General features: G+C 30.0%; 1 protein-coding gene across 1 annotated transcript in view; it reads right to left on the reverse strand.

Moving 5' to 3' along the window:
* LOC113555857 overlaps positions 1-19,675 on the reverse strand; it is a 74,002-nt gene extending 54,327 nt beyond the window's left edge. Inside the window, exons 1-2 of the mRNA XM_026960427.1 lie at positions 19,154-19,675; positions 2,258-2,294 (exon numbers count right to left, since the gene is read on the reverse strand). Of these exons, the coding sequence (XP_026816228.1) occupies positions 2,258-2,294; positions 19,154-19,167 (51 nt within the window). The 5' untranslated portion in view covers positions 19,168-19,675. The remainder of the gene's footprint in view (positions 1-2,257; positions 2,295-19,153) is intronic.
* Positions 19,676-26,806: the final 7,131 nt, after the last annotated feature.

The raw sequence follows: 26,806 nt of genomic DNA on the forward strand, positions 1-26,806 counted from the left end.
AATTCGATGTATAGGTGTTTTCATTCGTGGACTGTTGTAATTGAATTTTAACTATAAACTATAATATAATATTAAATAACTTTAAAGTATGAAATTTCAATATTGAACGTCTAGTGTTTAGGTATACATTTTGTTTTAAATTGAAAAATATGAAAACAAAAAAAATTATATATATTATATAGTATGCGTGGTTACTCAATATTCTTATAATTAATTTCTCGAACGACCATCAAAAAATAAAAATAAAAACAGCAAAAGAACTGTTCTACGTTTGCGATTTCAGTTTTTTGAAATTCGACAACAATAGTAATGATTTTGAACTCGATATAATAATATGTCTCGAACACACCCACGGGAGTCGCACTCACTTAAAGTCAATGCAGATAATATTAGGGCGGACGTACGCTATATACTACAGTATGATATATATTTTTTTTTATCTTTTCCGAATGAATGAAGTTATGAATTATAATAATAGCGTATTGTGGGTAATGGGTATATACATAAGAAAAATAAAACCAATTAATATAAATAATTGTCTAGTACAAAGGTGGAGGTTCAGTGGTGGCGTGAACATAAATCGAATTGTACCAGATAACTACGAAACCATTGCACGTGGATATTACAATATTATATATCAAATCAATTGGGTATATTAATTTTCATCTGAAGCTGTAATAATATATGGTTATGATGATAATAATAATAGTATTATTATTATTAAGATTGTTGTTTGGTGCGTGGTTTTTCGTTACGATAATGTGTAATTATCTAACTATTAATAAAACGAGACAAATTTGTAATGCGTTATTTATTATTACCTCGTTCACAATGAATGATCTCGCTTATTGTCATTATCTTTAGAGTACAATGAGAAATGTTTAAATCAAAAATAAACGCACCCATGGAAAAAAATGTAATTGGAACTGAATTTTTTGTTATTCTCGTATAATACAAAACGATAATTATATCTATAATAAAAAAGACGATCCGGGGAAAATATATACCGCCCACGGTATCATTGCACCATTCTGCTTCGATGTCAGAAAAAAATTAAATCAGTAAGCGCATAATATTGATAACGAAGACACCAACACCTCCGTAAACAATTTGTTAAACACTATTTGTTAAAAACAATTCGATGATGACAAAAACTACTCGTGCTATATGATTATGAATTAACATGCAAATTGAAAAAAATTGATTACCAAATATTGAAAAATAGATGTACTTTACGTCTTTACATTTGCGCACACTAAAAAATTCTCTTATTTTTATAAGATTTTTATTTTATCATCAAAAATATTTGTGTTATTTTCTGAGCGAAATAGTTTTTCTACATAATTTCTTAATTGTTTGACAAATAGTAAATAGTACGCCCTATAAACGTGGGGTCACTAGAAAATTACTTTGAATAGATTTTACATTTGAAAATGTTGATTATTTTTAAAATTTCATAAAAATTATCAATATCAAATTCTTTTATAGCCCAATCATCCGACAACGGCAATGACCAGAATAAAAATAACTTATGCATAATGTTAATAAAATATCACATAGTTGTAACTTATAGTGCGTAGCCGCATATTAAAACATACTGCCACTCAATATATCTAGTTCAGACATTAATGATTTCGAAATATCTTATACTACGCATCTTTGTGCACAAAAATATAAATTATTATATCACAGTAAAACTAATTCAGAGCTCAGAAATCGTAACATATCATTTCCTAGTTATGAGAGATTATACATAACAATCCAAGAAATGTATTTTCGCAATCATTTATGGTATTTACTTTTTGTTTTTTAATATATTTCATGCGTCTTATTGATACACAGAAATTTGTTCAATTTGTATACATATTTTAATGTTATTTTAAAATATCAATTTAGAGTTCCTTAGAGAGAGCATATATTTGAAAAAGAATAGGTAATGTTAATAATTTCTAAAATTAACACAGTATCATATAATATTGTTAATAAAATTATAATGGTGATTAGTTTGACTAGTTATAACTATGTTTATTTTGCCCAGATATCAAATTATTACGTTTAATATTCAATAACATTTATCAAAATTTTATTAAAAAAAAAAAACTGTGAATAGCAACAATTTTTTTTTCAATACGATAACACATTATGGATTATATGAATATTGTTATAACTTCCGAGCAATGATCAATTCACTTTAACCAATACACTAGAAACATTGTACTCATTCAATGAACAATAATTAATAAATTCGTTGTCTTACCTGAATCAATAATAACGTGAACGCCGCGTACTGGCATCTATAAAAAAAAAACAAAAAAAAATCACATTAAATATTTGTACCAATATTCTATAAGATGCTTAATAACGTATGATTATATAATTATTAATAACAACAATAATAAAAAAAAAACTTAAAGTTTATGAAGATAAAGTATAGTGAACTATTGTTTAAATATTTATAATAAATTATATATGCTATGTCTATAACATAACTTAAATTAATTTATAGTAATAATCATTAATTATTCAAACATAATATATTTTTAGTTTCAAGTCTGTGACTTGAGATTTTACCACCGATCGACTGATCAGCAGTTTTCCTGTTCATAAAAGTCTATCCAATATTAATTTTTAATATCGATAACAGCTTATAACTACAAATACTTAATAGTAAATACATATAATGAATTAATAGCATCCAATAATTTGGCAGGGGTCTAGTAGTGAGAAGCCTAACCTAAGCTGACTTAACCTTGGAGCAGTTTTACTGATTATTTTTTCTAAATTTTTCTCAAAAAAACCACATTCAGTCTGGGTTAAGTTAATTCGTTACAAATCGAATAAAAATTCTTACAGTGAAGCCTCTCCTTCTAATGGATACTGTTCTAAAAAGCGGGCATCTCCAAATAGTGGACATCTTTTTAGAAACAAACTCATACTAACTTTTTACAAACTGAACCTTCTACATTTCGAATTTCTCTAAATAATGAATACAATTTCATCGACTAATAGTGTCCAGTATTTTAAGGTTCCATTGTATTACGGCTATAATAACATAACAAAGTATGTGATCGGCGCTCGAAGAAATTATCAATTATTTGATGATAGATAAGAAATAATTGAAAATAATCATGTTAGAAAATATAGTTGTTTTATAAATACTAATTATTTTTCAAAATAAACACAGATATTGATGTGTGAATACAATAACAAGGTGAGTAGAAATATTAATTCAAAGATGTTGCTGATACGATTTATTTATAAAAACATTGAGTAATATTGATTTATGTCCGTAAAATACTGTTAATACATCTCTACTTTGAATATAAATATTATAATACTAATAACAGCAACTAGAAGTCAATATAATAATTAATATATATTTTAAAAATTATCTAATTAATTGATTGTATGCTTTTATTCGTTATTTCATGCGTCGTTAATGTTCTATTGACGTATTTTATGACTGTTATACAAACTATATATATGACGTAGTATAGTGTATACGTATAGGTATTTGCATCACTTTTAAGGTAAAATATAATATCATTATAAAGTTACATAATATGGTTTTGATAAAATAATCAGAGTGATAATGAGTAGAGTGACTGTAAACGGCGCAGACAAAAGTATCGAATGAGTTATTGAATCAGGAAAAAAAGCAAAATTCAATATGACTATTTCAAAATCAATATTTTAATAATTTAAAAAAAAAATGTAATTATTGAAGTTATTTAATATACTGTAAAGTGTAAGTTGTACCGAATGATAATATCATCCAATTTTCTTTTATTAAAAACCATGAAAATAATTCTACAAAATTCTAACCTGTATAATATATATATATATATATATATATATATTTATGAATTATGTGAATAAAGACAAATATTCTTACACCAAGACCATTAGCAACATTGAGTTTATAAGAACAATATTATTCTAAGACCAATACCTCTATAGTTTTGATATTTTCCGTTTGCTAACATATATTTAGGTAATAGGTATGGATAATTTGTGTACTCATCAATAAACGTATATTTTTCGCTGCGGGTGGCACGGGGGTCAACACGCGAAGAACGGGCCCCGCAACGGTAAACCGCTGTTTTACGGCGCGTATAAAAATATAATAGTGATAAATGATAATAATTGAATATAATATGATTATTAAATTCGCGTGGGACACGTTATTATAGCGCGATTAGTTATCGTCGTTGATGGATGGGCGCAAAAAAAAAATATACGATTTTACAGAAAACGACGAGCCAAAAACGTGTATGATGTGTCACGAATTCACAACGTCGCCGTTTGTTTTTACGTATATGTATTTATTATATCTTTAATCACACACACACAAACACTCATACCGACAAATGTTTATCCGTAATACTCGTAATAATAGTTTTCGTGTTTCAACGGAAAATTGTGATTTAATGAACCCGTTAAATGTCTACACAAACTGTACTGTTGCGTCGCTTAATATGATTATTATTACAGCTTTAAATACTATAATTTATATTATGTTAACAACGTTTTAATTATCCAGTGTCGTTTATTTGTTTATTTTTTTTTTTTTATATTTAATTTCTCTCGCACGACCATATCAAATTATGCTCGTAACTAGTAAGTTTAAAACTCTATCTCAGTAAACGGGACTTTTTGACGAAGTTAAATACAGTAAATTTATCCTCAAACAACCCAGTGATCTCTCTCTTTCTCTCTCTGTCTGACTGTGTATGTATAGACTAAAACGGATGGAAAAGTTTTTGTAAGATTTTGGTCTCAGGAGAGTACAAAATAAATGCTCTTTGCCTTTGAAGTTAAATTCAGCCCTTATTAGTTATTATCGATTGTAATATTATAACAGTAACCCGGAGCGACCTTGGCAAAATACGTCGTGTGCGCAATATATTTGGTATTATAGATGGGTACGGAGTAGATGGAACAGACAGTTGCGTTGGTAGAATCTGCGAGTACCGAAATACCATTCAATATTAATATTCGTGTTATATGTTGCCACGCGCGTTTAATATTATTCAATAACACCGCATGTTATATTCGTATACATCAAATTATTATAATTCGCAGACGACTGTATTATTTTTATGAACGGTACACTCGGAAAATACTCCTCACCACCAACGTGCCACTAGCCTAACTTTGCGGTAACGGTACTGTTCCCGCCACTGGGTTCGTGCCATCGCCGAGATGCGTACCCAACGGACTGGAAAATAGTCTATTTTCATTGTTATTGTTATCATCGTCATCATTATCATCATTATCATCGTCATCGTCATCATCGACGTCGTTGTTCTCGTTATTATTATTACACACTACTTCTACTATTATGCTATTACGTTGCCGCCCGTTAAGTATTTTTATTTCTATAAAACGCGATCGATACGATCAGCGGATAGATGATTTTGAGAATAGCGAAACGTTGTACAGCCACTACTGTGTTATCCTAAAATATTCACGTCATAAAATATCTTTGTTTTGGATTATTCGAATTTTGAAAATCAGTCGCCGGCTTTCGTGCGCATTTTCCGACTTTCCCGTGATGTCCTATCTACACAGAAAATTCTTACTTTATGATGATTTATGGCGGTTATGAAGATTTTTTTTAAAGAGTTGAGCTGATTTGGTTTAAACAAAAAAAAACAGTTTTTGATTCGATGTTTGAGTATAAACTGTTCTTCAAAAGTAAACGTAGGTCCTAAGATCGTACAAACCTAGATCACTTCGTAAAATTCATTATTTTTTTTCTTATCTGACAATTAATATACAATAATATTACATAATATGATGACATTGTATCTAATACATTTAAACTATATACTATAGTCTATAACTCCATCATCATCGCTCTCCTCACCACTGTATAAATTACAGTTCACTGTTGTACGACGCCGCCGACGAGGTCTGACAAATCAGCCATAAAAACAATGCTGGTCCGCGGCTCGATAATAAGTAGAACGCGCCTACTAACAAGATACGTTTTACCGATAAAAGTCATGGCCTACAAAATATTGTAATCTGGCACACTGCGACTTGATGATTTTATTTATGTAGATACTCGCGGAAAACGTAATCGTGGAACTCGTCGAGGTGAAAAAATAAGTGGGTTTATAAGGTGTAAAACCGATCAGCCTCAAAACAACCGTCTAACATAAGTGGTAAGTATAAATAAATATATTATAGGTAATACAGAACGACAAGCCATTTTTTATTTGGGACATTTTTTTTCTCCCTTTCCTCGCTCAATTTTGTTTAAAACAACGTAATTCTCTCTCTCTCTCTCTCTCTCTATATATATATATATATATATTGTAATAATACATATAACATATATACTGCGATAATCTTTTTTAGGTATTAATGTATTTTTATCTTCTTCTATAAGTCTTTGTTTCAAGTTGCCGTATCGTTGACACCTGAACATTATTGGTCCAGAAAAAACTCTGGCAATAGCATGAGATAGTTATATAAATACTAAAGAAATAACATTATAAAAATAAATAATTCGAATACCTATATTTAGTAAGCTTATAATGTTTATATCTATAGGTACGTATATTAAATAATAATACTGTTACACAGATTCATAATGATGTTATATTACAAATTTAGTTTTCAACGCTTTTTTTGTAATATTATACGTGCCTATCAACTTGTAAACATGCATTTAGTTTTGTATCATAATCTTCATAGACCACAATCCTCTTCATAGATAATAATATATAGTGTGTCGATTACGAGCGATTTATTTTTCATAAAGGTGGGAATGTCAAACTAAATGAAAAGTTATGTTAACATTAGGTATAAATGAAAACATAATTTTAGATCGAATATGTCAAAAAAAAAAAAAAAAGATAATATTTATTATTATTTATTAATACGTATTATAATACTAAAAAATACTAAAAATCATATAATAATATATTTAAACAAAAAAGTTTAATTCTCACTAAATTTGATATAGGTACCTTATACCTAACCTAGCGATATTTTTCGTCTACTTATAATATTAAACGAAGGTGGACAAAAATTTTACGGAATTAATAACCGAATAACGTGGAAATACAATAATATAAAATCGCTATCATAAAAAAATCCAAACAAATTACCTTAACCTAGAAAACTGCACACAACCGCATAAAATGTTTTTCTGAATGCGGAACAATAAAATCGTATAATACACAATTAAACAATGGTATGAGAAAAATAAAACGCGAAAAAATGATCTATAATGTAATTAGAGCGATCACAAGCTATATATAATTACTCTTAAAATTGATGTACCTATAATGTGTTTTTTTTTCAACAATACATTGAGACCTGCGGCGATTTATATTTAAAACACTTTATTTCAGTCGATTCATTATTCGGTTACATTATGATCGGAACAACGTTAACTATACAATAGGTATATTTAAATTATTTTTTCGCGTTTGCTGCCATAAATGTATATTTTTTAGGTAACCAATATTATAATGTTATTACAAAATATCTAAATTACCTATATATGAATGATTTTTTTTTAAATAATAAAATTCCCGCTATGTACTCTATTGTACCAATTTAAATCATTTAAACGTCATAATTAATCGTATTATAGTGTATTCTATACCACAAAGTAAAGGTCGTCACAAAAAAATGATTTTACAGGAGTGATATTGAAAACAAATACTATTAGGTACTAATAGATATAATGTGTTTTTCGATCAAATTATTGATATAGTAAGGATTTAATATTTATGTACATATATTTTTAAAGTTGTTTTTTTTTTTTTGGTAAAAAAATAAAAGTTTAAAATCAACAAAAAAATTATATGCGGTTGACTTAGAATTTATTAATTCTTATGTTTTAATTTTATATTTTTTATTTTTTTTATTGATAATGTCAATTATAATACAGTTTATAAATTAACATTTCTTTAAACCTATATTCATATTTATTCATCTAAACGGTATTTTTGTGGAATAAGCACTCACTCAAACGGTTTACGCCCAAAATAATGATATTATGATAAACAGTTAGATAATATGACGAGTGAATGTAATAGTTTATAATTACAGTCTACCGTAGGACCATCAACCATTACCTATCCTAATATAAAAAAAACACGAGCTGTTGATTGTGTACCATTTGTAAGTATATCTTTGCCAGAGTTAAGCGCTATAATCATACCTCGACTTACAATTTTACATAATATACTTCAATAATATTATTTCGTATTAATAATATATAATATTTTGATCCAGAAGAAAACTGTGTATAGTTTGGTATACTCAAGCTATAACTCGGTCTAGAACTCTTATCAGTTTACCTCTTGCTATTATATTAAATTAATTCATGGTATAGCGGACTTAGTATTAATATATTCGAAAAGATTACAAGAAGAATATTCCGATAATGGACTTACGTTACTTTACTTCTGTACTATAATAGTGCTGTTTCGTTGCATTTGATCGATATAAATTAATCCGTGCTCGTAATGTGCATACGCGTTTATACAGCATAAAATTAAGTGGCGTTATGAAATAAAATAATAATTAACACCGAGATGGATCGTGTAGTATGCGAACCTGCCCACCGCGGTCATCATATTATTATTATTACATCGACCGAATAACATAGTGTTTCGTAATTTATTATTATATTTTTAATAATCCGTTACGGTGCAGTTGACTCTATGACGAATAATATCATCATCGCGGTCGTAGACATATATACGCTTATCTACCTGCGACTCACCTGCGCATAACTTGTACAGATATACTGTAAACATAATAAATTATCATCGTCAAATATATAGGTATTATTATAATAGTAATTATTATTATTTAATACAATATTACGCGTTTTGTATTATTCGACGACGATAGAGTATAATATAATACCATTATAATAATTTTTATTTTATAACACGACCAAAGCACTTTATTTATAGTATTATTACGCTACAATTAGTAGTTAGTCGTTCCCTTTCACCACCGCTATGTATAATAATAATAGACCGTAGGTGTCTAATATCTACCCTTCTTCAAAAGTCGACCAAATCGGCTTCGTCATCGTCATAGTACACGATCACCACTGCTATTATTATTATTAATATGTCCGATAATGATGTAATAATAATGATATAATATTGTCGTATGTGTGATTTTTATTTTTCGAGCTACCTACCCATTATTATAATATAATTCGTGTACGCGACAAACAATTTGTTACCAATAATCCGAACGACACGGCGGTTGATCGACACTATGCACGCTCGTCATTATTATTTATTTGTATTACATCGTGAGACTGGTCACTACCTACCTAATAGTTATTATGTATACATCATTATATTATATGTGATACCCCGTGGGCGTTCGATGGAAAGGCTTTAAAATAACACATCTGAATGTTTTTTACGCCGTCAAAAAAGAAGAATCTTTAACACGTCTGTATTGTTAGAATGGCTTATTATTTGATCGAAAAACCGTCATCATACGTACGATTAATAATAACAGCATCACACGTATGGAAATAATATAAATAAATATGAAATTTAAAATACTAACATTGGGTATTATGAATACAAAGATAAAAAATGTATTTCGAGTTCGGCCATAAGCCAAAAACTGTTATAAATTCTATAATAATATTGTGGATACTATTTATTATTATATTATAGTAAGATTTTTTTTTTAAATCATAGTAGGTTAGCCCAACTATAATTATAATATTGGTGTGGGACAAAAACTTTGCGTATACTGTATACATTATATAATATATTTGTGTATATCTACTATACCTGCTATCTATTATATTGTATACCTATGACGCCCGTTGATTTAAACTGGCTCACACTGTAAACTCATCGTCTACTCGTTATATTATCGTACATCGATGATTTGATGAACGATGTGCCTATACATACACCTACCTACCTTAATACGATAATAATAATATTAATAATATAACAACATAATATAAATATTATATCGATAGTACATGTATGCTGCGTGATTCCGATTCGTCATAGACGTCGGCCGTAACCACGCGGTTTGCGCTCATGATGTATTAACAAATAAACATACCTGCCATAATATAAGCTGGTAATAACTATGTAATATGTGTGTGCGTATGTGTGTGTATGTGTATACGATAATAACCGGAGAAGATACGAGTTGTGTTTTTTTTCCGCATCCATTCTCTAACGAACGGAACACCAGAGCGAACGTAATAATGTTATGTGTGCGCAAACACGATATTTGTCTGATCTACATATTATTATAATAAATAGGTATATAATAATGTGCATATAGATACGTGCACACGACCGTCGGGGTGTAAATCGTTTTACTGTTATGCAGCGTATAATAATTACAATTATTATACCGTCTTACGAAATCCGTGGCGTTACGGATGGCGGTGCAACGATGTATAATACGGATATTATTCTATATATATCGTCTTCACCGCGAAAATCAAATCGAAAATATTTTGTAATTTTTTTTTATCGTTTTCAAAATGTCTCACATTTTCGAATCTGTAGGGTAACCGTGGGGAATTTTTAAGGCAGTGGTTAAAGTGGTCCGAAACAGTGCTAATATTGTTTTTGAATATTAATAAATAATATTATATTGCCCGCCGCGAAATACAGCGTGTTCTGTACGGATGTACGGATGTTTACGAACGATCAACGAATCGAATATAATGAATTGTTTTGTTGTGCACACAAAGTTCGTTAAGATGGACACATTATAATTTTAAAGGTAGGTACACGCGAGATCATTTTCATTAAATCATTTAGTTTAAGACTAAATAAATAAATAATTCTGCCAAAAATTGTAAGTCTAAAACCCGTATTTAAAATTGAATTTTTTTATCTAAGTTTAAATTTCATGTATTTTTAGTAAAAAAAATACGATATGTCATAAACAATAAATTAGGACATTGAATATTGTATATTTTTAAAAATATTAACTTGACATAAACATTAAAGCGACAGGCTTCGTTTATTGTAAGTTCGCAGACTGCAGATAGAGTTTGCGACGTCAATAAAACTTTCGACATTTCGGCTAAGCTAGTCCTTTCGGCGAAGATGTAAAAAAAGCAAAGTATACCGGAATAGATACCGAACGATGATCGCGCGTTTATATTATAATGCGTACACCGTTCTGTATTATATGTGTCATGTATGTATTATTGTTATTAATTCTCCAGGATATCATTTCGAGTATATACTAATATAATGGATGAATGACATGTAGTACTATACGAACGGAACGAGTTTAATCCGAAACGGCCGTAATGCCGTGTGAACGTGACGGGGCCGGGCGAGAACTGCGAGATGATTTTCGTATTTTTTTCCGCGATTTTTTGTTCGTCCAAAATGACGTGGGTACACACTATAGGAATACAACTTGCGCGCATTCGTCCGGCTGTCGCTGCCGTAGCAGTAGATAACAACGATATTGTTATATTATTTACTAACGTAGCCATAACTCCACGACCAGCGATTTCTTACGATATGATATCGTTATATCGTATTTTACCTCCATCCCGATTTTTATCTCGAAGGCAGCGCACGTAATTGTAGTCACGCGCGACGACGTTGTATTATAATAATAATTATAATTATTGTCGTGCATATCACCTAGATGTCTAGAAAATCGAGATGGCGAAATGGACGTTTAAGAGACTTTTCGAGTACGTGCCCGTCATTATGACGACCTGCGTTTATTTAAAAATAAAAATAAGTCATATTATCTAGCTCGTTGCGCGAATGAAGACCGCGCTGCGAAAACCGTAAAATAACCAATAATTTGTGTCTACTTAGGCATAATAATTCCTCGAACGATCGAAGCATACAAGTCGCCATTACAACACCGTGATGGTGTATCGCACTCATACCTATAGTATATATTGTAATGTATGTCCAATGTCTTTTCGATATTCTAATTTAAAATTTTCCCAACTCCAATATTTTTTCCTCAGCCTTTCACTGTTGCTCTTTTTCCTCTGCGGAGTTTTGCCCCACTCTTTATTCCTCGATAAGTCATCTAGGTCCTCTATAGTACCTATAGCTTTAAAATTATGTTATATAATCTATAATATTAATCTCTGTTTGCCAACAGATCGTATACAGGTCGAGTCTGATCCATGGAACCGAATCACTAACCTTGAAATACTTTTACTCATATTTATTGTAGTGCTCTCAAAAGTCAAAACATCAAATTATATAGTAGTCTAGCTCATATTATATTATTTATAAATAATGTATAATATTATATTGTAAGTACAACAATATTAAGTTATTACTGCATTATTACTATTTACTTGTATAGCAATGGTAACACTATAATATTAATATAATAATATGTGTGCGCGCGGTCTCACATATATGACATAGTGTGACGGCTACTACAGCTGCAACAGAACATGTGTACTCACATATTATTATTATTTATTTCTTTATTATTATTATTGTTATCGTAGTCGGTATTCGGTAGGCACATGTACCGTTTAGAGTAGCAAAAATTCCGCGCCGGGCACAATACGAATTGCTATTGCACTGATAATTGAAGAATACATGGTATGAAAAACGTGACGTCTGCGTAACAGCCAGCTATATAATATAATAATAAATATGTAGGTACACGACAATGATGTACCCACGTTTACACATACATATACACACATACACACACACGCGCGTGCGCCCGCCTAATATGATATGAAATGCACGCGGGAAATGACAAAATTCGTCAGGACCGCGTTTATTTGTTATGCGATTCGACCGGAACATAATAGCTGTATGTTCTTATTATTATCATCATCACCGTTGTTATTGTTGTATATACATCACGCGTATATAGTTAGTTTTTTGACCGATTCCACGACGACGATGAAATACGCGCGGTGCGTAGGGAAATAAAAAGAGTCTGACGTATACAAATGAATAACGTAATGATAACAATAATAAAAAAAAATACTCTGCACATAAACACCGTTACGCGATACGAATAATATAACAACAGTAATACAAACAACGATATATGTATAATGATAATAATATAATAACAATTAACAACCTATACGTATGTGCGCACGCAAGGATGCTGGAGCAGCTGCACTCGCCGAAAGCACGCGTGCTTATAATAATATATTAATATGTGATAAATAATATTAACATATTTTGATATCATATACTATAATATTATAATATACTATTGCGGTATATGATTATATATAATTATGCCTTGTGTCCTTGCAACTAAATATATCTTGTTTATTTCTTTGCCATGACCTAATCAGCAGAATGCTCTGGAAGTTTATTTCTGTTGGTATGTATTACTGTATTAGTATGATTCAAAATTTCAAAATGATTTTTACTAGTTATGACTGAATTTTTTGATTTTTTGATATGTTTTTTACTTTGTGAAGATTCACATGGATGAAAGTTCACGGTTTTTCAACACTTGTTATCAACAATACCGTGGAAAAGTGTTTAAATTGGGTTATTTTAGTTGTAATAGCCAGTATTCTCCTATACCTTCAGCTTCAGATTAGAATTCTTATAAACTGAAATGTATTATAGACTAACGCGTAGGAGCATCGACAGTCGTCTATCTATTACAAATCGCTTACGCGCGTGCTTATTTAAAATAGAAAAAAAAGTAAAATAACAGCCATATTATCGTACGTCATTATTATAATGCGATATAAAAATTATAATATTATATTAAGCATATACCTATAATTTATAATTTATTCACTGTATACAATTTAATCGCGATCGAAATAATACCGCATTGACGGTCGTATATAATACTTGTAAATCTGATTTACGAGAATTTTGAGAAAGGTATATAGAAATTGTATACGCTCAGAGACTTAAACGCTGGTAAAAAAAAAAAAAACAAAAAGTATACTAAACCGATACGATTTATAATACTATTTACTATAGTTGTCGGATAATGTAGGTATAATATGTTAGCAGTATTGTATTGTATAACGTTAAAATGTATTTTAATTATCTCGTCAACTATATATATCGTCGCAAGTGTACAACAGCGTAATACATTATAATAATAATATATGCCTATCATTGGTACGACGAACAACGCGCGACTGAAACAATGAAAATGTCAAACCGTACACGAAAATCCCAGGGGTCTCTGCACCCTTCATGCGCGCGTGTGTGACGACCGGATTGTAATATTATATTATAATGCGCAATACGATTTATTATATAGGATTCAATTATTAGATCGTTCCCGATTTTTTAAAAGAAAAAAATACACCTTATCGCGTAAAAAGACAATGCTGCAATGCTATTGTGCTATTATGATAGCGTTTACCGTGGACGCCGCACGTATTCGACACCGCGGAAGCAGGTGCGCGCGAACGATAACAATAATTGACGATCGTTTGCATGGTAGCTAACATAAAACAATGAATGATTGAAAAAAAAAAACAGTGGTTATTCGATTGCCGATGGCTTATTGTTTCGATCGAAAACGAGCGAAAAAAAGGATTCGGTAATGGATAGAATCAGACACATTCGATGAAAGGGTGGTGGTAAGCTATTTACCTGTGCTCGACATTGTGGTATCGGACATATGGCCAGTCGTCGCGTACCGGAAACGTACAATACCTATTAACGACAAAACGCGGTGGTGAGCAAAAAAAAACTCAATCAAAAGAATCACGTTCAAATTCTACTCAATTTCGTCGCAATGGTTTTTCGATTTCTGGATGGACGATTCGTAAAAAAACCAATATTCATATATATAAAATATAGTTGAAAAAAAATCCAAAGCAGCAAGACCGTGATCGAACGTTGTGTCGGTTGCAATAAATATATATATATATATATATATATATACCTATAATATATACACGTCTTCTAAATGGACAATCAGATGATTTGTGAAGCGGAAACGACTTGACATTAAACGAACCCGATGGACTGCCGCACGTCTCCGTCCGACCAGGGTGAATGCACTTATTTTGCGCTATGTGAGTGCGTGTGTATATGTATATTATATATAGATACCTGCATCTTGTAAATAATACGTCCGTTTTTCCTGTAATATGGCATATTATAATACATAGATATGGTACACGTGGAATCGCGTAGGCCGGTAAAGTCCCGTATCTATATTAAGGTGAAGCTATTATATACTCATAAGTTATCATATTATGTATACCTATATTGTACAATCATATATATGTTATTTATACAATAATTAGCATGTAATTTGTTATAGGCACACATATATTATGTTTGCAATCCAACTGTGGACAACCCCTAACTCCGATATTCGAATACATAGTAAAAAAATTATATTTTAGTGACCACGATACATCCCTTTACCACGCACGCATGTGGTAAGCTAAAACCACCGCATAGTTTTAATATAGTGTACCTATCTTCGTTAGGTTAGGTGTATGTTAACGTCTAGAAATTACAACACGTCTTACTATTAAGAATATAATTGGCCGATAATTGTTCGGTTTATTTAATCATTATAACAGTAATTGCAGTAATATTGTGCACTGGTCTCATAAAATATATGATATAATTTGAAACATTTTATAGGCGCGTTTTAGAAACAAGAATAAAATTAGATATTTGTTGAACGATTTTAATAGGAAAACGTGTCAAATAATTCACTTATCATACTACAGCGAACAGTTTTTTTCCCGTCGCAGTCTTCAGGACTTTCACGTAATTTTTGTTTATAATGTTATTAATTAAGTCCTCGCATCATAATTACCCGCGAGTGGACGCAGCCTATTTTTTATTTTTTTATTTTTGGGTGCGATTCGATATAGGTGTCTAATTATAATAATTATATTATGCATCTAACGAAAATTAAAAAAAACTACAGATCTTCATAGTGAGAACTTCAAAAAATGACACATATGATCGCTTTGTCATCCACAACACCATCTAAGCCGTCTCTCATTTTTTTCATATCGCATGAACACGTATTTTTTTATGGAAAATACCGTTACAGATTTTACCTACGTTCGGTTAGGTATATACGACGTGTAATATTTGATATAGTTCACGATTTTGCTAGTAACGTTTGGTGGTTGTACGGAATATTTTTACATATTTTTTTTCACCAACAGAGTCGACCGGATATTTGGAGTATATAATATAGGTGCCGTTTCATATTAAAAATCCGTGTCTAGTAGACGTTACACTATACAGTATACGAATTAAAATTTAAAAAAAAATACATTTTCAATATAATATAATATTATTATTTACGAATGCGTAAAAAATATTAATACGCTACAATGATTGGCGTTATTGCAATAGTTTGATATAACGTAAATATGAAAAATAAAACATGTCCCATGAAAATTTGATTATTACCTATATAATTGATATTTTTTCAACGGACGTCAGAAAATCCCAAATGTGTGTACAGGATCGGACGAGAAAAATAATTTCTACGGATATCGTGTTTGCTTCTATACCATTCGACCATCATATAATATCATAAATTCATATATAATACTATCGATGACCACTATACGAAACGAATTCGATTGCGAAACGTTATAATATAATTTATATACAACGAACGATAATGAGCTTATTCGTTATCTAATGATATATTGTTTACACTTAGGTGCGCGTGTGCAATATTATTATGGAGATTACGGCACTGGGTATTACAACGGGAAATAGTTTCATCCGCGCGTGTATGCGAAGTCCAGCTTTCTCCGGTCATCGATGCATCCAATGCATAATATTATTATGTATACACATTATACATATTATGATATAGACAACGTATGTTCAACTCACCCCGGCCGCCAGTTTAATTTTCACGTAACGTCCGACTATTGCCTTTTTTTTTTTTGCTGAACAGTAGTACACTCTATACTCGCGTTAAACAGACGTATAACGGAAGTGGTATAACTATTTATGAATAATTAGGTATAATATGAAATACGGACATTCATCTAAATCCAAACGACTTAAAGACCTATTATAACGAGGCCAACTATTAAATTATCAAAAATATAGGTTTACCCCCCAATAGGGACATAATAAAAAATCAACAATAATCATTAACAGTTTCAAAAGAAAATTATTTTATTTGATTAAATCGTAACTGACCTAATTAGTTTTTTACTAGTTGTATCATATAGGTCTCACTTTAATAGAACATACAAGATGTCTATATTGGATATGATTTTCATCAATTTGTTTATTTTTACTCACTTATTTTTTAAAATTTTTAAAAATGTAAAATGTACAATGTATCTCAGAATAATATACATTATTTATTATTGTTTTTTTAATATATTATATAATGTTCCTGTCTTTGCAAAAGTGTTTTTTTAAATTTATCTGTAATTTTGTACTTCGTATTTCGAATTATTGAGTAATGGTCAAAAGTCTGTCGGTTAAAATGAACATAAATAATTTGTACTATCCCGTATAACTTAATATATTAAATATATTGAAAAAAAATATATTTTATTAATGTCTTAGCGCACACATATTCTATAAATTACAAATATTGATTTATTTGGGAAGATTTAAATAAAGTTTAACACATTTTAAAGTTTAATAATAACATTTCAAAAGACATCCTGAGTTATATTTTTTGAAATAGTATTTCAATAAACAATTTTAAATAGTAAAACAAACATATATATATATATGAATTTTAAATTAAATATTACGAAATATTCTTAAACGAAGCCCAATAGATACTTTCAAAAATATTATTATCTGATTCTTTCATGTTTTTAACGAGTGTTTTAACTTTAAATGCGCACTATACAATTAGTATCCGAGTTTTTCAACACTAAAACGTAAATTATAACATTTATTTCCTATACTATTTCACAACTATCTAAAAGTTATTTTTTAAATTAAGTTTTTTCAAAATTATATGTTTATTAAATAGCAACTAAATAACTGTCAGTTTAAGATACGTCACTTAAGATATTCTATAGTTCAATAAAAAGTGGACTTAAAGAAAAAATATTTATAGTTTGTATGTGTGCACTAATCATATATATATAGTATATACATTATACATATTTACACACACCTACATAATATTTGTACACGATTATAATACATGTTCAATTTAGGGATATATCTCCTTATTATCGTGTTTTTTTTTTTGCGTATATACGAGTATATTATAATATGTATATAATATATTTTATTATACAATATGTGTGTCCATGTATACGAACGGGCTGGACCGTTATTTCCGTTCGATACTGGAAGTTTCGCATTATATCCCATATATACGCGTGAAACAATAAACTAACGATATAAATTCGTACGAAATGATAATATAACATAGTATAACATCGACAACGACGACCCGTTTTGTCGTGATCTAGACAAAATTATCTAAATTTAAACGGTGTACATATACACAATATTATGATATAGTGATAACGATAATTATTTAGTGATGTATTATAATATTATGTAGTATATTATTATATATTACAATAAACAATCGGCCGAACTCTAATAATGGGACAGAAGAGGATCCGATTTAAAATGCGAAATGTATATATACAGATATTAGCTGAAATAAATATATATATATATATACTAGAATAATATAAGTACATCGATTCTGCAGTACGACTTCCCCTCCGAGCCACCCGGTCGGTTAGATAAGTGGTGCATCCGTTCCGGAGTAATTACTCACGGAGTCTTATTATACAGATCGACCGTACACAATTTCGGGCGTGAACAATGAAGTAAATATATATAAATATATTATATACAGTATGTAAGACAAGAGAACGAAAAAAAAAACCCTCTTCGATTTATCGCAAAACTATATCGTAAACTATTGTACCACGTCCGGAATTGGGAGCGCGCGGGACGGGAAGATCGCGGATGTTTTATATTATAACGAACTACGACACATCTTCTAAACGATATACTAAAATATACTGGGGATTTCTAACGATGATCGATTAGTAGTTGACATAATGTTATGAAAATACAACTATAATTTTTTTTTTCGGCAAATTTCGCAAGTAATACGAAACACGTAAAACTGGACGGCGCAGGTACATAATATTATATATAGTATATATCATATTTATACAATAATATTGTTATTATGGCGGAGTACTCACTTCGAGAATATCATGGTATGGCTGTCGGGCCGCGTTTCTGTGTATACGACCGCGGAGCTGCTGGTACTGCTGCTGCAGGATCGTCGACGACCCTACGTAGAAGGACGACGACCTGGTCAAGACGACGAGTTCCGTTCGCAAGTCAGCCTCCGATTCGCAATCTTATAGTATGATATTATGATACGATAAAATGACGCTCGTGGCACGGGCTACACGCGGATACGCTGCAGCGGCTCGTCCCTTGCGTGCTTTCGGCGATCGTCGTCGTCGTAATCGCGGTGACAATCGTCTCGAGATATACACGCGGTGGCGATAGTTAAGTCGCGGGTCCTGTGTCGCGTCTGACCGGACCGTGTCGAATGCTGTCGTGGACGTTTGCTCGGTCGGGACTCGGGATGTGGTGGTGCGACTACGGCGACGACGGCGACTCTTTGCTCTGGACGGTCACGGAGACGTCGGTGAGGTTTCGATGGCGCCGGTGGACTGGACGTCGTGTGGCGTGCGATCGTCGTCGTCTTCGTCGTCCGTCTTATCGATGAGACGCGTTTCTGGCGGTGGCTAACGCGAATTATTCGGCGGCGGTGGTGGCAGTAGTGACGGTGAGGACCGGGCGGCGACGTACGGTTTTTCCCACCTGTTTTTTTTTTCGCCCGCGGATTTCGGCCAATAAGCGCGGGGGCCGAGTCGAGTTTTCCGAGCCGGAGGATTCCAAAAGTGGGGACGGCGGCGGCGGTTTTTTTTCTTCTGTTTTTTGTCTTGCTCGTTGCAGTTATAATGTACCTCTCTTTCTTTTCGTTTATTTTTCCCATTGTAGTGTGCTGGAGTTTTCGCGCGCGTCGTTTCAACGCATCGCCGAACCCGGTCCCCCCTCTCTACCCCGTCCCGCTCGCCGAGCACACACGAGCGCTGCACGTCACCGTCTCGGAGCCGCAGAAGAGCGGCGCGGCGGTGGTGACTAGACGATGTAAAAAAAACGTAATAATAATTTCGTCGCGGCCTAGGCATATAACGTAATATTATTACATTTTATATATCTATATTTCTATATTTCTGCAGTGCGTATGCGTGCTGGTATAGCGGACGCACAGGACGTGTGATGACGACGACGACGACCTCGGAGTTCAATCGCCCCGGCGCGGCGATAGAGACGGCGACCGCACAACTATGCATGTGATACACATAATATTATAATATGTTATCATACTATCGTACTACTGTGATATATGCATTTACCCACGGGTGTTAAATTTTGACCTAGTCAAACACCACCACCCCCCCCCCCACACACACACACACGACCACTAACATCCAAGTTGCCGTGCAGTACGCCTACACACACATTCGTTGTTCATTATCGCGGTCGATTCTTGAGCAAATTCCGATAATGGCTATACATTTTACTACATCGTTATCATCGCGTTCTGAAAAAGTCGTTGTAATGGACGGAATCGAACCATTCGATCGAGCCAATGTTTTTCTATAGGTTAGCAAATAGCACAAATTGTTTGGGAATACTGTGACGTGACCGGTAATAGTAGTAACTACAATATATTTCAAGCACTATAGAAGCAACCCGTCTACAACGTCATCACTAGGTCGCAACCCTCACGGCGTGGGAAGGGTTGCACTGAAAATTTGCAAATTTTAAGATTTGAAGGGACGTCAAAACTTGAAAATTTTATGTCGTGATTGAACAGATATAATAACAACGCTTATTTGACTTATCGTACGAATGCTTTAAGCAGCGTCGCTGCCTGTTTCTAAGTACATCGATTAAGTACCCAAAAGCAACAAATAAGGTATTTAAGGTAAAGTTAAAAATAAAATGTAACAACTAAGATATTACGATAAGAATTTCATACCGTCATACGGTTCTTCAATGCATTCGTCACAGGTATTGAATGATTACCAATTCTAGTAATTAGACGACGACGAAAAGTTGATTATTGCATTTTGTTAATATTTTTAATTTTCTGTCTACGTCAACTGTCGTTTTTGATTTTTATTTAATCATCATTCATTAGGTATAATATAATATATTTTATAATAAATTTCTAAATCACAATAAATTATAAGAAACGTAAATATTTATTTCTCATGGTGTTTATATATAATAAATAATAATATTAAATATCATATTAATGAAAATTAATTCGAAAAAAGCTATATTTTTCAGGGACGCGCAAATTTTGTAGTTACGCCAGTGCCTGTCTACCACTCTTCCAATCATCATTACAGAACGCATACAACGCATACAGGTTCATAAAAAAATTGACAAGAAAAAAGACGTTGTTGACTATGCCTCTCCAAACACCCTTATCCTATATTCATCGCAATCAAAATTCATTGTGTCTTATAGTGTTCTATAGGACCTATCTTTAATGAAGCTCTTGATAACGAAAATCTCTGAAAAACATAAACATGACTTAAGTACTGGTTAGTTTACTAGCCCTCTCCCCCCATCCATTGTTCATTCGAATAGGTACTCAACAATGTATTTTTATATAATATAAATTGAAAAGTCTAAGAGGCTGAAATTTGGAAACAACATTTCTAAAAAACGTCGTAACACACCATTTTGTAGTCGCTAATAATACGTGAGTGACACAAGAAAAAAAAAATGATTATTTATGGATATCTAGAAAATTCAAATAAAAATATTAGCAAAGCAAATAATTTTAAACTAATATGACCAATTATTATATTATATCTAATGGTTTACAAGAAAACTGAGAAGATATACAAACACGCATGACATGATACAAAATGATAATATATTTAGTAAGAGCAAAATATCACACAAAATCATAAGATGTTAATTTTAAGATATTATCTAAAGTATAACTGCAATTTTCGTAAATATTTATAAGTTGGAATAATTGTTTTTATCTAATAGCTTTTACTTTAATAATAAAATATAAGTATGTATAAAATTATATTTAGCAAAATGAATTTACCAAGAATTATATTTGATTTGATTCCGACTATCTATAAATAGATCGAAGCCCACCGACATGATATATCATATATGGTATGTCAAACTCAATCTATAAATGATATTATATACATCTTATTATTTTAGAAATTTCTACCTGAATATTGTTATAATTATATCTAATATTTCTCCGAAGTCAGATATATAAAAGCAGAGCTCCTCGTATCCAGCGATACCACGAAAAAAATAATACATATTATTATTCCTAAAACTACAAAATTATAAGTTTATGATTTATTTAAAAATTTAATTTAATATTAATACATCTACATGAAATATTAGCTTATAGTTAACATGTTGTCTATGTTAATAATATGTTACAAAAGTATCTTATTAAGTAATTTAAAAAAATAAGTAACGAGATACTTAATTTAATTTTAAATTTTAACCCAGCCTTGCTATTTTGAATGTATTTGTATTTTTAATTTATGTAATTATATTAGATACAATAAGACAGTAAAGTAAAGTTGTAAAGATGTATTTATTTGAAACATGAAAAATATTAAAAATGTTACACTTCATAAGTTATTTGATAATATGTACTTAATAGACACACAATTTAAATTCTAATGTTTGGTTTTTTTGAAAATAATGAAAATTTGAATACAATTAAATATAATCTTTACTTAACTTATGTAGATTGCATGTAATCCACTTAATGTAAATTGTTAGCTGTTATGTGATAAAGGAATTATAAAGTAAAAAGAATTTGCTAAGGAAAAATCGAGGAGAATACTTATAGCAACTACACGTATAATAGATAAAAACAGAATATTACATTATTAATTTTAATATTTAAAAATACCAGTAATATTCGATGGAAAATTTTACATTGATTTTATCTGCAATTGTAATATTTATGCACATAATATATTATTGTTGACAATTTTAGTTTAAAAAATTGTATTGAGAATATAGTCGTGTCTATTGATTCATTTGAATTTTTTGTACATAATATATTCAATACCTATCCGTTTTCTCATTTTTTAATGAAGGTATTAAAATAAAATATAAAAATAATAAGCAATTATTACACTATAGCAAACGTAAGGTTTTATTACATTTTTAATAGACCTATTATAGAGTGATTAAATTACATTTATATAATTTTGATTATAAAACTGTATGTATCGCAGGTACATAGTGCGTAAAGTTTTATTAAACTAAGTGGTCACTAGTGATAAAGATGATTAAATAAGTTATAATTATGTGTTGTATTTACTAATATTTCTTATTGATTATTTTAAGGTAATGGGTATTAAGTCTGGCCAATGGAATAAATGATTTATCTTAATTGTGTTTATGTACGTTAATTTATGTTGTATTGTCTTTATTATATAAAATGAATTACCTTGGAGATCACTTACTGTTATATGTAATATAATATTCGATGTACATGATATAATACTCAGTTTTTCGGCAATTTCCCACGTATTTTTCTTAGTATTTTATACCGTTTGAACGGGAAAATGTCCAAATTCTGTGCTTCTTTAGTTTAAACAAATAATATTTTGTTATGTTATGAAGAACTCATTGTTATTGACACATTATAATCTTGATTAGGTGAAGGTAGGTTGAATAAAAACTGGTTCATCTCGATCGTGAGAGAATCTTACTTAGATTATCTTTAATTATGACTACTTCTGAGTTTTGGAAAATAGCTAGGTGTTTAAAAGAGCATTATGAACTAAGACCTGACCAACAGGAAATAACGAAAAAAAGGTCAACAAAAGAAAAAAAAATATATATTAATTAGCGCCATATATAAACAAAATCGTAACATACAAAATAACTAAAAAGTATATTATATCTATTATACAAGAATAATTTAAATGTTATTCCAATAACTGTGAAATCAATATTAATAATAATAAATTTAGAGATATAATAATTTTTGTTAAAATCTCATTCATAATAATACTAATAATAATGTTTAAATTTCGAATTTGTTATTATACTTTATACTTTTTAAATTTTTGATTTTCTTTCATACTAGTCAGAGTATTTTATGACGATTCCAACATCTATTTAAAGTGAGAAACCATATTTTTTATTGTAAAATTTTTGGTCGATAATTTTAATGAAGTACCTAATTCTGAATTTGAATGAGTAGTTTTTTAATTATTAAAAAATGTATACTGAAGATAATAGTCCTTAAAAATGATTTTACAAAACTTTAAAATAAATGTAATATTATAGATTTAGTGTTATAATTTAGATTGTAGTAGTTTTAATGTTGATATGCCAACATTTTCCAAAAAATTGTCCGGTAAATAATTTACAGTAGAAAGAGGTTAGGTATCTGAGAACTCTCTCTCATTAAAGTAACTAACATTTTTATCTCTACAGAACACTTCCAAAAGGAAATTAAAAATACTTTCTTTAAGTATATTTAAAAATTATAAAAATCATATTTTGAATAGTTGCATCACTAAAGAAAAAATATGTGAATATCTTTGGTCAATTACAATCAGTGTTTGTGCGTTTTAATAGAACCAAATTTTTAATTTATTTTTCAAAACAACGGTTTATGTGACCGTGTAAAATATAAAATCGATGAAACTTAATGTAACTTTGAAAAAACCACATATGTTTTTTCTAAAGTTTAAATACCAACTCTATTATAAAATCAATAACTTTCTTGTTTCGTACAAAATCTCATTAATAATAATGCATAATTTATGTTATGTTAATTGGTAGAGTTTTAAAATGTTTATGATGGATACGTTGTAAAATAAAACTTTCTTTTTTATGAATTTATAATGAAATATGTCTATAAATTTGAACTTATAAAATTATTTTATTTAAGTTCTAAATATTTTTAATGACAATAAAGTTCAGAGCTTAAGATAACATGTTTGACAAAATTATCATTTTATTACTTAATTAAATAGAATTACGTGCAACCGTGACTCACGATCATTTTCTAAGTTTCTTTTTTACTTCGCCTAGGTGCACAATTAGTTATTATTATTAGTTATTTAATAAAATTTTAATCTACCATCTTATTATAGCAATAGACAATTGGTAAACTTTTGTAATCAATATTTTTTTTCAAATCTAATGAAATATAAATAATAGTAATTACCCACTATACACTGATTAATAATGTTATAATAATTACTGATACCTATGCAGTATGCACATTATGACACACAAACGACAAACATAATATGTTCAAATCAGTTGACGCTCTATTTATTTCAGACATATTATGAATAACTTAAATGATGATCATTGGGTGATATAGGTTATCGATTTCGAACCTTTTGTAATGGGTAAAAAATAAAAATTCAAAGTTATAGATACAATTGAATGAACAATTCTTGTTAAACATCAAATAGTATCATATTATAGGTCTTAAACACTACTATACAAATATATCCTAAGTATTTATAGGTATATATTATTATCTATATCTAATACGATAATTTAGCTTAGAATAAGAGGTGTAATGATATGCGTTTTCACATAACATGTGTTAAAAAATTCAATTTGTAAATATATTTCAATGTGTCTTGTTGTTCAATATTTATATTTTATATACATTATATATATATATATATATTTTATAACAAATGTATAACATTAATAATATACCTATATCATTCACATATCTACGTACATAATTCACACTAAAAAATAAATAAATAACTCAGAGGCGTAATGCTATAACACTACAATCAATCACTCAGAATATTTTTAAAAAACACGAATCACGAATATCTACCATACCGAAAGTAATCATAACAATCTGGCCAAAGAATGAACAATAAGGGACCATTATTATTTTTTCTTATAAGTAATAAGTAAAAAAAGTAGCCTTTAACCTCCGATACTCATCGACTAGCACGTCTGAAGTGCAATTTTTCAGTACATTTACGGTATAATCGCCCAGCATCAGTGATCTTTCCATCAGCAGTGGAGACGTTTTCGATTCTTATATTCATTAAATTCCTAAGCTTTTTTATTTAATATATTTTTTATTTTCCTAATCCATTTCCTTAATATAAAAAGGAAGATAATTCTTGCGTTCGTGCTTTTAAAGATCCGATAATATAACTGAAATACAGTATCCAATTCGATGATTGATAAAATATAATATAATATGTATAGTTACATAATTATATATTATTACATCAATTAATTTTTTTAATTTAATTTCATATACTACAAAAAATTGTCCATATCAATTATCGGTTCTACAACCCCGAAAGTTCTTTGACCAAGTCAAAGATGAGGTAATTATATTAAAGAACCACAATAACTTAAAATTCCATATTCTTATTTAATATTCCTTTTTTTTCATCTTTCATTTTTATATTTATTCATTTTATCATTCTTTATTTTCTTTTTTACAGTATTACAGTGGATGACACAAAATACAGTAAACAATAGTAGCAGGTATATTCCATAATTGTTTTACAAGATAAATAACCGCATCATGTATAGACAATACACAAAAGTAAATTAAATATTTATAGTTGATTAATTGATTTTGCAATATTGATATTATTATTATCTCGGTATGGATTGATAGACGATATACATAATAAGACTATAATCGGGATATATTATAAAATATTTTTTATAAAAATTATTAACCGTGCAAATTGCTATATAGAGTAACATGTATAATCGGTAGTTCAGTTGGTATA

This window comes from Rhopalosiphum maidis, chromosome 3 (assembly GCF_003676215.2).
Source record: "Rhopalosiphum maidis isolate BTI-1 chromosome 3, ASM367621v3, whole genome shotgun sequence".
NCBI lineage: Eukaryota > Metazoa > Arthropoda > Insecta > Hemiptera > Aphididae > Rhopalosiphum > Rhopalosiphum maidis.